Below are 15393 nucleotides of genomic sequence, written 5' to 3'. Positions count from 1 at the left end.
GGTTATGAATGCCATTTTATGTTAACTTGTAATGATTTGACATATTTAGAGAATCTATTTTTCCAAGTCTGTAAATCCTTAAATCATAGGTAGCTATTGATTCATGTTTGCTTTGATATTAAAAAGGAAATTATAAAGATATTTTGAATATGTTAGAGCTCTGCATATATGCATTCAATCCAACCAAACAGTCATGTTGTTAATGTATAAATCACTAACTATTAAACCAGTTACAAGGAAAATTTTAGCTCTTCCAAGTGCAAGAGTCAACGTCCACATGTTGCCTTATTTTATGCATGAATCTCTGAAAGCAGGCTGAAGAGTATTTTTTGGAAGGGGTCATTTACATAAAATGTTTATTCAATAGTTATATATGTAGAAATGCATTTATATGTAACCTACAGATACTTTATATACCAATAAATAGCTTTTAGGTTTGCCTAAGCCATACATAAATTATCCCATCTAATTTTGTTGATTTATGAGTTATATCTTTATTGTTTACCAGCCATACATTCTCGGTTTCATGAATAATAAATCTTCACGTAAAAGCATTAATCTCGTTTAATAGTAGATTTCTAACTCACACACAAATATTCTATACTGTATCTCCAGAGTTTTGTAATGGATTGCTTGACTATTTTTGATTATCATAGTTTATAAAATCTATTTCATGTTTTTATAGAGAATTTTCATATTTTAAGATTTAAAAAAATCAATGCCTGGTACAATGATAACGCAATTAAAAATTAGAAGAAAAAAATGTAAAGGAATGGGAAAAAATAATGAGGCATTTTCCATTTGATAAAACAAAAAGAGAAATAGTTAGTTGTAATAATAAATATAATAATTATAATACAAGAATTATTATTGTTACTATTACTGTTTAAATGTCCATTTATTTGAAAATATTATTACAGTATCTACAGAACATTTTATATTCTGGACCTTTACATTTATTTATTTAGCATTATTATATATCATAGACACAACCTGATGAAATTAATCTTGATTTCATATACTTTTAGCCTTGAATTAACTGCATCATAAGAATAAGAATCTCAATTTTATTTTATTTTTCTTGAATATAAGATAATATTTAAATGAACAGCCCTGCCCTATCTGAAAACTACCTTGATACAGACTTTACCCCCACATACCATTGGCTGAGCTTGCCACTCCCCAAGCTATGTTAGGGGAAGAATTCACCACAATCAACAATTAATTTGTGGATTTGGAGCAGAAGAATTTATCTTTACAACAGCAGTAATGCATAAAGTCTGTTCTCGGCTACACGGTCCGACTCTGTTCGGGAAAATGGACCCATGGAATTCATTGGATGCATGTGTGAAATTCCACAAAGGTACCGGTAAGAATTAAGTTTTTTAACTTACATTTGTGCTAATGTTACCCTGTCAGGTTAACTAACAGTGGATAGTACAATTCGACAACAAAAAATTCTAACATTACATGTTAACTTCTGGTTTATTAACATCTACACCAAAACCCTAAACCTACCCTTACAGGACACCTAAACATTTATGTGAAGTTTTGATATTTAGTTGCATAAATTGTGTTTGCATACAGTATTTTGGCTCAAAATAATCTTTAGTCCGGGTTTCTGAGCATTGACTTACAAAATCATAATGGTGTGCTGACGATTTGTTCAAAATAAGTAAGTTTGGACTAGAGATGCTCTGATTGCAATTTTCTTGGTCGATTCCGATGTTCGATTTTTTGTTAGTGTTATCTGCCAATACCGATTTTTGCAGATTCCGATTTTTTCCCTAAGTGATATTATTGACAGCATATACAAACAAAAATCTACTTTTCTTTAATGTAAATGTTTATCAAAAGGTAATTTTCATTGTAAAATGTTACATTGTAAAATGTCTTCATTGTAAAAATTAAATACAAATGAATGCTAACCATTTAAGTTATAAAAAGTATTCAGTCAAGAGCAGAAAGTGATTTTCTTTATCTTTTGTTCTTTGATTAACACGACAGACAGCTGCAGGAATATTGGACTGCGGTTCCTTTAATGGTGTGTTCACACCAAATGCAAACCAAATATGCCCATTGCGTCCCTAACTCTAGCTATGTTTTTATTTGCGTGAGTGAGGGGAAAAACATCTCATGAGTAAGAATAAATAAGAACGCTGATTTGTACCTGTTGTGGAAGTCCCAAAAATGCCGGAAAGCCAAACGCAGACATATCTGTGTTCACAGCACCATACATAAGCGGGCACAACTTGGTGAAGTTGTATCATATTTTTCGGGGTACCTGCAAACAGCTACAATAATGCACTCCTCCATTTTCTGATTCAACCAGATGAGCTAATAAACTCTTTGCTGATTGGCTTGTGTGAGAACGTGTCAGGTGAATTTTCGGCTTGAGTCAAAATTTTTGAACTCACCCAAAAGATGCGATTGAGGCAAATATTTCGTGCTTGCAGCAAATGTGTCATGCATTTTGCGTCGCCTGGCAGGAATTTCACATCTTTGCACTGACTTCGTATGTAATGTACATGCACAAATGGTACAAATGTTGAATGGGCCCGAACTCCTACAGGAACTGGCAACCCTCTGCAAGCATCGGAGATAACATCAAACAACCAGTGTGACAAACTTTGCTTCGAAAATGGCAACCCTAGCCTGGCCTTTCCATGACAAACAAAAAGCTAAGAATGAGATTTTCTCAAAGGCTGAGTAACATTCACATAAAAATTTAATGCCCTTACAGTACATAGGAAAAGCAAGCCCTTTCTGTTTTGTCTGTGAAGGTGGTTGAAACTGTGCCATCTCCAGTATTTGATTCTTAAACTGGAGTTTAATTACTTTTGGTAAAAAGGCAGGGTTTGGCCAAAGTGACACCCCTGTGCCCTCTGGTTTCCAACATAGACAGTCATTGCTAACAGATAAAGCACATAATTATCCTACCCTTTTTGTAGAGCAAATGGCCAAGAGAAAAGCTTTAAGATTTGTGTAAGCCAATGGTCCATATGGGGGCTTAGTGAGATAATCTAATACAAGAGGCAAATCCCAATTTGGTGCCCATAGAGTGTGATTTGGACAGAGATGACGAACCCCTTTCAAAAACTGGCATACCAAGGGATGTCGGCCTACTGGCTGGCCATCAACCCTTCCATGAAATGCAAAGATAGATGAGGCATAAACCTTGATTGTGCTGGCCACTTTCCCTTGATCTAGTTGAATTTGCAAAAAACAAAGAACAGGAGTCACGGAACAGGTTATTGCATCAACATATGTGCCCAAACACCATTCTGAAAAAGATTCTCTATTTAATGGCATAGTTAGCACAAGTAGATGGGGCTCTAGCATTGTTTAAAGTCTCCCGCACAGCATCATCTAGCTACTGAGGGATGGGCTCTGCAGGTGCCACACCCACAAATGCAGAGCCGTTGGGTTCTGATGCCAAATTTGGCCACCCACTTGTGATAGGACATATGCCCATGATGGTAGCTGCCACGGGTGACCCTGAATCAGATGAATCATCTCTGAAAACCATGGTCTTCCTGGCCAACATAGAGCAACTAGCAAAATCACATAACAACCTCCCCTGAACCTCCGAATAACTTGAGGTATTAGGGGAAAGGAGCGAAAAGTGTACAATAAGATCTACCTGGGCACTATTCCCCAATGTGGCTCCCCTGTGAAGGTAACTCCTGTTCCTCCAGGGAAGTAAGGGTCGCATTTCAGGCCTATGAAACACACATATTCTTCCTCCGGTCATCTCTTGGACGAAGATGAAAAAATTTTAACCACTATTGTATAAGGCATGCCCTCAACAGACCTAAGGGAATTACAATCGATGCTGCTGTTATCATGCCTAATACTTTTTGGACCCTGTGGGCTGTCAAAATCTTCCCTGTCTGGAAGTGATTTATTGATTTCTCCAATCTGTCTCTTCTCAGAGAATTAAGACATACATCGATTGTGAAGGAATTGATCTGTAGACCCAGGAAATCCACTTGTTGTTTGGGTTTGAGACTGCTTTTCTTCCAATTCACAGTGAACCCCAGAAACGGAATATGGGCTAGAACTCTTTCTGTTTTCAGAATTACCTGTTCTCGGGAAGGAGCACAAATTAGCCTATTGTCCAGATATGGCAGGATCTTGATCCCAGGTAACTGAAGGGGAGCTAAGCCGGCTGCTACCACCCGAGTGAAGATACTTGTTGCTAATGACAGGCCGAATGGTAGAACCTTGAACTGAAAGGCTTGGCCTGAAAAGCAAACTGGAGGAAGGGCCTGTTCTCTGGGCAATGGAACATGAAAATAGGCATTTTATTTTTAGATCCAGAGATGTGAACCATTATCCTGGACTTATGGAGTGCATTACAATCCTTGTATGGATAATTTTGAATAGAAGAACTGTCAAGTATTGGTTGAGTCCCCTGAGGTCTAATATGCAATGATGACCACTGTCTTTTTTGGAACTATGAAACAGGTTGAATAAAATCCAGTCTTCTGTGCATTGAAGGGCACATTTGAAATTGCTACTTTTTGTAAGAGATTTTCTATCACTTCTACCAGTATGGACTTTAGTAGTGGGTCCTTGACAACTTTTGAAAAGGGTGTAGGTACAGGTCTGTACCCGTAAGCTATGGTGGATAAAACCCATGGGTTTGAGACAATTTTTACCCAACTGGCCCAAAAAAGTTGGGTGGAAATGTCGACAGCTGGGCCCCCCTATGCAGGTCCATTACTGCCAGTGCACCTAGACCAAGCAGGATGTTGCATTCCTTGGGATTTTTTATACTTCTGCCTGGAGGCTGTGGGAGGTTCATGACAGGCTCACTGAACAGTTTCCCTCATTGTGACAGAGCGCTCTGCCCTATCAAGTACTTTTTGTACCTCTGAATGACCTGACCAGGCATAACTGGCAAATTTATTAGCTCACCTCTTAAGGCATCAGGCAAAGTGGTTTGTGCCAGCTATATTTTGTCTACGAAATAAAATAGCTTAAGAAATTGCCTCCCCCACATCACGTGCCAGTTGAGAGTGGGCGGACAAAGTTTTTAGGAGACTGCAGGCCAAAAATCTTGGCTGCACTAATTACCTTAGTAATAAGGGTATTTAAAGGAAACTCCTCTTTCATTGTTGACTCATCATCAACTTCTGCAGAGTCTGAATGAGATCCATCACATTGGCTCCCTTCTCCTGACTGTTGTGATTCATCAAAGAGAGTGTGGGGAGCCAGATGTGATAACACATCATCATCCTTTACACCTTCCCCAGGACAAGACTGTTGCCCATCTGTTGGAACATCCTCTTTACCGGGAGGTGGAGATGAGGACGAGGACCGATTAGCTTCAAACTGCTCCATTCTCCATGATAAACTCTGAATAGCTGCTAGGATCTGCAGATGAGTATCAGTGTTACCACCTTCTGTTGCCAGCCACAAACTCAAGGCTTGATTTGTGTCTGGAGTCATAACGGTCACATGAGTGTTTGCGTGGGTGCATATGATCATGCCTGTCCGATGAGCATTCCCTCAACCTACCATGCTCTGTTGAAATACATCAAGCTGACACGAATCCAAAGACCCGCACCAGTAATTAGCAGGCCTTTATCAATCCCATCAACTGCGAACAGTGATATAGGATATGAAAAAATATACAATACTCACCAATATTCAATATCTACTGATGAATACTCTGAAAAGCAAATCAGAAAAATCCCAGTTGAACTGCTAGTATATATAACTAGCCTTAGACTAATCGGCCGGTCACCGTTACTGGCCGATCATAAGGAAAATCTTAAATCTTAAATCTTAAAAAATGATACAGTATACAAAATGTGTCCTTTATTAACACTGCAAATCTTCTGTCCTATTGCAAGGTTTCGAGGAGGTAAGCAGATCTCAGGGCAGGGCTTTCCTGCATGTTAAAAGATAAAATATCACTTTTGCATAAGAGCTGGCATATAACTGCCTAAATGTATCTCTGCCCAGGTGTGCTTTGCCAAAAATCAGCAGTGAAACACCCCCCACCTATCCTGCCCCAGATTCCCCCATTTGACTTTAAACCTGAACCATATCAGGTAAGAGGTTTATATCTGAGGGCATTTCTAACAATAATTATCAGAGAGAAATCAAATAATTTTTTAACAATGAACAAATCTCTCCTTTAGGGCATGTCTAAAGACCGTTTACTAGACATAAGGAAACACAACTGCAACCCCATGACTATGAAGGTAACATACTACAAGAAGCCAGTCTTCATAAACCAGGGTTACATGCAGTGGCTGTGGGACGTGGATGGAAAACGCTATCTGGACTTTTTTGCAGGGATCGTTACTGTTAGTGTAGGGCATTGCAACACGTAAGGTTCAGTTTGTTGATATGCAACATTTGTGTTTATTTTATGACTGTGCAGTACAGTAAGCTTGAAATTAAATGACTAAACTGTAATTAGATTAATGCATATTGATTTGCTGTGTTATTGCAATGAGCTCTTACATGGGCTGCTGTTTAAAAAAAAATTGTTTACAAAGTTGAATTATTTGTCAAATTTAATTATGAATATGGCTACAGGAAAGTGACAGAGACAATTGAGAAACAGCTGAGGCGTTTATGGCACACAACAGCCATCTATGTGAATCCGCAAATGCAGGAGTATGCGGAGAAACTAGCATCCCTTTTGCCAGACCCACTGAAGGTACTGTATGATTGATGGAGCCACTGCTATTCCTGGACGAGGAAGGTTGAGCGCATTGCATAATGGATATACTATATAGCATGCAGCATTCTCTTGCCTACTGTAGAAAATAATTAAAATATATAACATACATAAATGAAAAAATATATATATACAGTATAATATGTCATATATCACTTACTAAAAAGATAAATTACTTATATATAATATATAAAAAACAAAATTATAATTAAAGTCTTAATCAAAATAAAGTATAAATACACAGAATTTGACAAATACATTTGATTGTGCCTTTTAATGTTGGAATTCATAAGATTTTCCAATTCACACACACACATAGATGTGCATTTATTTTCAGCAAAAAAAAAACTCAAACAGGTGGAAGCATTGTCATTAATATCATAATGGTCTTCATTTCTAGGTTGTCTGTTTTACCAACAGTGGCTCAGAGGCTAATGACCTTGCAGTACTAATGGCCCGGCTTCACACAGGAAACTTTGACGTCATCACACTGAGGTGATTTACCTAATTTGCCCATTTTTTAACAAATAGAAGATGGTGAGTTCTTGGGAAAGCTGTTTCTGACAGATCAAGCAGCCCTGCACAGCCTTAGATTATCACGGCATCATTTGTGTTTGTGTGCTCAGGGGTTCATATCATGGTGGCAGTCCCCAAGCGATTGGTCTGACATCCAACACACGGTACAAATATCACATCCCCACTACTATGGGCTGCCATAATGTACGTCTCGCACCCACACATCTGTCCTGTCTGCTACCTGCTTTATGTAATGTAATATTCCTCTGGGTCAAGTCCACAAATCACATTAGAAGAGGAAACATCATAACAATATAACAATATAGTGTTTTTGTTTAATGCAAAAGTAACAGAATTACTGTAAGACCAAATTATCATATTTTATTTCGGCATTTTGTTTAATGAATTGAGTGCTTTTGCAAATAAAAAAAGCAATTTTTAACAAGATTCACTTGCTAACGCTAACTTGTATAAGTCTTATTTTATTTTATTTTAAGTCTAAAATATGTTGAATGAAGTTATTTTTTTCTTAATTGCAAATAGTATTTTAATAGTTTAAGCATAAGATTTAAGATTTATGATTTAAACAAGGTAAAAAAAATCCAATACAAAAAAAAAGTCTATTTCTCAAGTAATGGAAAATAAATAAATTTCATTTTCAGCATTTACACATTTTGCATTATCATATTTGAAAAAGATATTATAACAGTATGTTTTTGAGCTGTGGATTTTTTTCATGCAAATCTTTAATTTATATATATAATTTTTGTTCCTATATGGGTTGTGTTCATTGTAGACCATGTGTCCAGACGTGTTCAGGGGACTCTGGGGAGGAAGCCACTGTAGAGACTCCTCAGTTCAAACCATCCGAGAATGCAGCTGCTCTCCAGGTACAAACACACATTCAGCTTAATGTGGACATATCATAGACTTCTACTATTTTCAATATAAAGGTAATACTCTTTTGTAAATTCTACAGCCAAACATTTAACCAAATGTTTTGAAAGGGTTAAAAAAATATTAAATAAATGAACTGTTTCTTCTTGTAAATTTCACATATAATCAATGATTCCCTGTTAAATAGCTCAGAACAAGGTGTTTAAAATACAAGGTCTGATTGTCTCATCAGGTCAAATATTGACAGCAGCTACTATATTAAAAAATAACCACACAACAAATGATCAGAACTTGTTAACTACTTTTCACCGTAATTATTGTTTCTTGTAAGCCAGAATTACTAAGAACATCCTAGTAACATGTGGAAAACCACTCCCAACATCTCAGCCGGCACCCATGTTTATCACAAGCACCGCTCACATTTTCTTCAGAAAATGTCAAATTCTTCTTGTTAACACAAATGTCACATCGTGTAGATGAATCTCTTTCTCTCTGTTCTCAGGTCACTGTCAGGCCAATGACATGTATATTCGTGAGCTAAAAGAGATGTTTGCCACAACCGTTCCCGATCGCATTGCTGCTTTTTTTACAGAACCCATCCAGGTTTGATTAACACCACATCTGACATTGAAACTCAAGTACGAATGGAATCAGATCAAACATAAATGCTATGAAAATATAAACTGAGTGCTCTCAAAATCAGCATTAAATCAGCTGTCAAGGTATATTAAAGACAGTTTCTTGTCCAGTTGCAAAAGTGGGTGAAATGTTGAGAAATCTGCATCATTCACCTCTACTTAGTTAACTTTATTGACCTTAAAGGCAATTCTTTATGTAGGCAGCTGTATACATACGCATACAGAATATTACAAATAAAGATTCCTTATTGGCATCTATGGTTCCATCAAAGAACTTTTTCATCCATGTAACATTTCTACTCTCCAAAATGTTCTTTATAGAAGGAAAAAATGGTTCTTTGAAAATCTGTTGACTGAAAGGTTCTTTGGGGAACCTAAAAGGTTTTGTCTGGACCCTATATTTCTATAGAGTTTAACAAGGGCATCAGTTATCATTGAAACAAACCCTGTCAAACAAAATCACAGTTATAACCCAGCACTTTGAAAAGTTAGTAATGGTGAAAATAACTGTAATCTGTACTGTATATACTGTCGTCATTTGTGACCCTGGACAACAAAACCATTCATGCACGCTGGGGTATATTTTTATCAGTACCCAAAAAACATTGTATGGGTCAAAATTATTTTTTTTTTTTTTTAATGCCAAAAATCATTAGGATATTAAGTAAAGATCATGTTCCATTAAAATATTTTGTAAATTTCCAACCGTAAATATATCAAAATGTAATTTTTGATTAGTAATATGCATTGCTGAGAATTCATTTGGACAATTTCAAAAGCGATTTTCTCAGTATTTAGATATTTTTGCGCCCTCAGATTCCATGTTTTTCCATATTCAATAGTTGTATCTTGAGCAAATATGGTCCGATCCTAATAAACCATACATCAATGGAAAGCTTATATATGTATTGTGCAATGGCCCACCCATTTTCAGCTGTGGCCCACCCAGTGAGAAGCTGTTAATTTTCCAGATGAATATTTTTTATCAAAAGATAATTATAAATCTATATGTTTCACTATAACTTCATATATGTGCTTTAAAATATATTTTGTTAATTGTCAATTACAGGCAGTTTATTCATTTTCTTTTAGGTGCATACCATACACTTGCCAAAATAATGATTGGTCAGTTTAAGTTAGTCCCACCCACAGTTATGTTAACGCCGTGAGAAGGACACGCTTGTTTTAAAATATTGTTACATTTGTAAGTTTAATTTGAAAATAGTGAAACAAACCTCATTCAGTTTTTAAAAAGTATATATTGGATTTCCCAAATGAAATGTAAGTCTTAGCACTGAATATGGACCGCCTACAAATGAAACCAGAGCAGTGGAGGATGAATTTATGGATTAGACACTTCTGAGACAAACGTGTTTAAAGCATATTACCACAGGTACAGTGTTTGATCCACTAAATAGATGCATTCTTTGTAGAAAGAAAAAAAACTTTTTGCTAAATACTTATCTCCACAACGAACTGCATATTTGCAGTTTCAATTCTACGGTCCTCAATATCTAACGTTACTCTGCTATGAACGCGAACAGACAGCTGTAAGATCATCTGCAAAGCCCCAGCGTCTAATATAATCCATAGTTAACTTTAGCTAATGTTTGGCAATGCCTTAACTAACATTAACAATAAAAATTACATTTGGTACATTACATGGTACATTCGTTAATATTTGTTGACATTAGTTAATAAAATTTCAACTTTTCATTAGCTCAGGTATGGTTAACAGATAAAACTTTTAATTTTAATAATTTATTAGTTAATGTTGAAATTAAAATTTCATTTATTCAATGCTTTAGTAGTATTGTGTATAGAATCTTTTTGCTGTATTTTCTGTTGCCAACTTGATATGCAGTTTTCATATGCTACACTTTGCCTAGTTTTATGTAGGTCCACCCACTTAAACATTTCTGGCTTCGCCCGTTTCAGATGCTGTATAAATCTCAATTTCGAAAAATTGACACAGTAAGAATGGTTTTGTGGTCTAGGGTCACACACACACACACACACACACACACACACACACACACACAAACACACACACACATATATATATATATATATATATATATATATATATATATATATATAATGTATGTAATTTCCAGCATTGACTAAATATTCCACAAGGGTTCTAACTCATTGCTCCCAAATATTAACATGTGGCACGTTATATCATGAATATAATTTTTATCTTTCTACAAGGGTAACAGTGGAGCTGTTCAGTTCCCAAAAAATTACCTGAAAGATGCCTACCAGCTTGTTCGGGAGAAAGGAGGAATCTGCATAGCAGATGAGGTCTGAAAACGAAAATAAATGTGTTATTTAAAAAAAAAAACGAAAGTCTCTGTGTAAACTAAAAAACTGCTAATTTGTAAAAACTGTGAATCATGCGCATGCTTTTTATGTGTTTGTGTAGTGTTAAGGCCTGTTCACACCAAGGACGACAACTTTAAAGATAACGATAAAGATATCGTTCTAAAAATCATTCTCTTGTTAAAGAATAGCAGAGTCTACACCACAGCGATAACTATAAAGCCACAGAGAAACTTATTGTTGGAATCACTTTCAGGACTTTTCTTTCTAACTGATGAGTGCTAAAAACATTGACAACCAATCAGAATCAATACTGTGAGGAGCTCAAGAATTTATAGGAGCAGATGAACGTGTGCTTGGAATAAAGAGACTAATATTGTCCTCTGGTGTGGACGCTAATAGTATAATATAGTACTCTTTTAGTACTATACTGTACTTATTTAAAAAAAATATTCTGACACAAAAAAATATCTTCAAAATATAATATTTTTTTTGTTTAAGGCTTCATAATATGCAAATGCTTGTTTGATTATGGAATAAAATTATTACTAATGGCAGATGTTTTTGGTTCTCTTAGGTCCAGACAGGCTTTGGCCGCACAGGAAGCCACTTTTGGGGTTTCCAAGGACATAATGTTCTTCCGGACATAGTTACCATGGCAAAGGGCATAGCAAACGGCTTCCCGATGGGGGCTGTAGTGACCACAGCAGGTGAGGCTAGAGGGAAATTTAGATGAGCTTATTGTGTGACTTGCTTATGGCTTTGTAATATTTATTCAGTTTCTGCAAGTGTGTGCAAGACTTACGCTTCATTAGCCGCTGTAGCGAAATAGTGAAAAGAATAAAAGTGCGGTAAACGGTAGAACTGCACTACAAACCATAATTACGTCTATCACTGATGAGGCAACTGCACAGGCTACTCTTTGCATCGTGGTCGCATCACCACCTCGGGGGTACATTATTTTTCTAATAATTCAATGGCCCGGAGTCAATTATTCCTTACATATAATAATGTCTACAATTATGAGTGCACCTAATGCCTAAATCAGTGCCAAATGAATAAAAATCCTGATGAAAAAATCTTGTGATATAATGTGATTTGCATTTTTTTGCAGAGATTGCCAGGTCATTTGCGAAGGGACTTCATTTCAACACGTTTGGAGGAAACCCATTAGCATGTGCAGTCGCCTCATCAGTGCTAGATGTAAGCACAGATCATTTTATTTTTCAGGATTGTGTATAGTTACATTGGTGTAAACAACAGGGAATGCATAAATTGTCATTTTGAGTGTGAAGATTATCAGTATATTGTTCAGTATATTAAAATAATAAAGTATCAATGGTTTACAATCAAAAAAAAGAATGAAAATAAAAGAAATAAAGGGACCTACGGGAACATGACAGATGCAGTTTCTAATTTACTCCACTTGTTACTTTCCTTTTTATTTTTGCAAGTTTTTAACAATTGTATTTAAGTGTAGTTTTATTCACTGTATCAAATCATTTATAATAGCTAATAGTACTTAAATAATACTAATAATGAAATGCTGTATATTGCTTTTAGACAATAATAGAGGACAAGATGCAGGAGAACAGTGCTGAAGTGGGGACGTACCTGCTGACTGAACTGGCCAAACTCAGAGACAAGTACGAAATCATCGGTGACGTGAGAGGAAAGGGGCTTCAGATCGGGGTGGAGATGGTCAAAGACAAGGTGAAAGAAGCAGACATTAAAGTGAACAGATGTAACGTTCATTCATATTATACTGATCTGATCACAGGATGAAAATAAAAATATGAAAGTAATTGCAACATGTTATGTCACAATCAGACTGTTTTCTTGCAATTTTGAGTCTATACAGTAGCTGGGAATTTTGAAAAAAAATTTCCCTCCAAAAACTGACTTTACATCATACAATAGTTTTTTATCCTGTCACAAAATTATGAGTTTATATCTCACATTTTTGACTTTTTTCTCAAAATGCTGTTTACATCTCATAATAAAAAATATAAAAAGTAATTGTGACTTTTTCTCTCACAATTCTGCCTTTTTCTTAGAATTGTGAGATAATATCTCTGCATTTTTAGTTTATATCTAGCAATTCTTACTTTTTTCTTAGAATGATGTGAATAACTACAAATCTGTTTGGTCCGCAGACTACGTTTCATAACCAAACGCACATCAATAATCGATAAATCGTTCTCCTAAAACCCCACTGACAGCTCTCTCAAACCCATGTTTAGGCCAGCAGGGACCCACTCCCTTCTGAGGCCATGGCTGAGATCTTCGAGGACACTAAAGACATGGGTGTACTGATCGGAAAAGGGGGGCTGTATGGACAGGTAGGTGAGGGCTATCTGAAAGGCCATGTGTAAGGTGATTCTTGCAAAGGTGGAATATGAATGCATAGGGTGTGTGGGGATTTTGAGCAATGGGAAAGGTATTTCAGGGATTCGCTTCAGTCCTGTAGTGGGATGGAAGCTCAGTGCCTCAGGAATCCTGCTTTCTTAACTCATGGACACAGTTAGTCACAGTTAGCACTGAATGTACATTTAAAGCAGGGGTGTCCAACCCTGTTCCTGGAGATCTACCTTCCTGCAGAGTTCAGCTCCAACCCTCCAACACAACTGAACCAACTAATTAGGATTTCTTTTTTCTTTTTTTTTAATGAAAAAATTATTTTGTTAACAATTACAATAAAATGCATGGTAACACTTTAGTATAGGGTCCAATTCACACTAATAACTAGTTGCTTATTAGCATGCCTATTATTAACATATTGACTGTTTATTAGTGCTTATAAAGTATATATAATGAATGACATCCATAATCCTACCCAATACCCTAAACTTAACAACTACCTTATATACTATTAATAAGCAGCAAATAAGGAGTTAATTGAGGCAAAAGTCATAGTTAATGGTTAGTTAATAGTGAGAATTGGACCCTAAAATAAAGTGTGACCAAATGCATTTATAAAACCTTGTACAGAATAAAAAAGACTTTAAACTTAAATTCATATTAGTTTATATAAGTACATTTACAATTTGTAAAAGTAAATATAAAAAAACATCTATTAAAATATATATTTACTTTTATTACTAATTTATTTTTTTATATTTTAGTAATATAAAATGTGTATGAAAGTTGTGATATTTGCCAAGTATGGTAACCCATACTCGGAATTGGTGCTCTGCATGTAACCCATCCAACTGCACACACACAGCAGTGAGAAGTGAACACACACCCGGAGCAGTGGGCAGCTATATATCCACCACCCGGGGAGCAATTGGGGGTTCAGTGCCCTGCTCAAGGGTACTTCAGTCATTGGTATTGAGGGTGGAATAAGTGCTGTTCATTAACTCCCTTCCCCACCTACACTCCTGCCAGCACAGAGTCTCGAACCTGCAACCTTTGGGTTACAAATCCAACTCTCTAACCATTAGGCCACATTAGTAACATTAGCTTTATACACAGTATATTTTAAGCTTACTGTATCAAAATACAGTAAATATACACATTAGAACTTATATATATATATAAATATATATATATATATATATATATATATAACTTATACATATATATATATATATATATATATATATATATATATATAACTTATATATATATATATATATATATATATATATATATATATATATATATATATATATATTAAAATCAAAATACTTTTTTAACTTTCATTTAGTATATATAAGTAATATAAAATACAGTATAAAAAATAAAGATTTCATAATTTTTCTAGGAGCTTTTTTTAGGTTAATTTGGTAAAAATATGCAGTTTTGGTAAATATGCTGTATCAGACAACATTAAGGAATATATTTTAAAGTCCATATTTAAGTATTTGAAACTTAGTCTTGCTCAGCCTAATTTTTCCTCAAAAAATGTTTCCCCCTCTCACCTGTTCTTTTCCAGACTTTCAGGATCAAACCTCCTATGTGCATAACTAAAGACGACGCAGACTTTTTTCTTGCTGTATTCAACCAGGCAGTGCAAAACTACATGGAAAGAAGATAAGAGACGCAGAACATGAAGACAGATTGGATCATATTTCACCTGGAGAGTTATACATGACATAACAGGTCTGGGCAGTTCATCTAAAGACCACCAAAGACAACTAACACAATTTCACACTCACACTACTTAATGAGCACAATATATCAAGAGTGGTTCTTGTTGGAGCCCCTCTCACTTCTGTAGCTGTTTGAGTTCATTATATGTCAGAAATCTATCACCTTCACATCTAAGACCAGATTTTTCAGGAAGTTTCGGGAACTGGGACTAGTTTT

At 35.6% G+C, this 15393-nt stretch overlaps 1 protein-coding gene across 1 annotated transcript; it reads left to right on the top strand.

Moving 5' to 3' along the window:
- The first annotated feature begins 1269 nt into the window (after nt 1-1269).
- Nucleotides 1270-15121, top strand: LOC113063715 (alanine--glyoxylate aminotransferase 2, mitochondrial-like). The gene is made up of 14 exons (XM_026234044.1): nt 1270-1369; nt 5977-6065; nt 6156-6346; nt 6559-6682; nt 7104-7198; nt 7330-7423; nt 8016-8109; nt 8619-8719; nt 10969-11061; nt 11657-11789; nt 12194-12282; nt 12643-12792; nt 13323-13421; nt 15020-15121. Exons 1-14 carry the CDS (start codon nt 1270-1272, stop codon nt 15119-15121), a joined length of 1554 nt encoding a protein of 517 aa, XP_026089829.1.
- Nucleotides 15122-15393: the final 272 nt, after the last annotated feature.

Source organism: Carassius auratus, chromosome 46 (assembly GCF_003368295.1).
Source record: "Carassius auratus strain Wakin chromosome 46, ASM336829v1, whole genome shotgun sequence".
Classification (NCBI taxonomy): Eukaryota; Metazoa; Chordata; class Actinopteri; order Cypriniformes; family Cyprinidae; genus Carassius; species Carassius auratus.
This window is presented reverse-complemented; position numbering and strand designations above follow the sequence as displayed.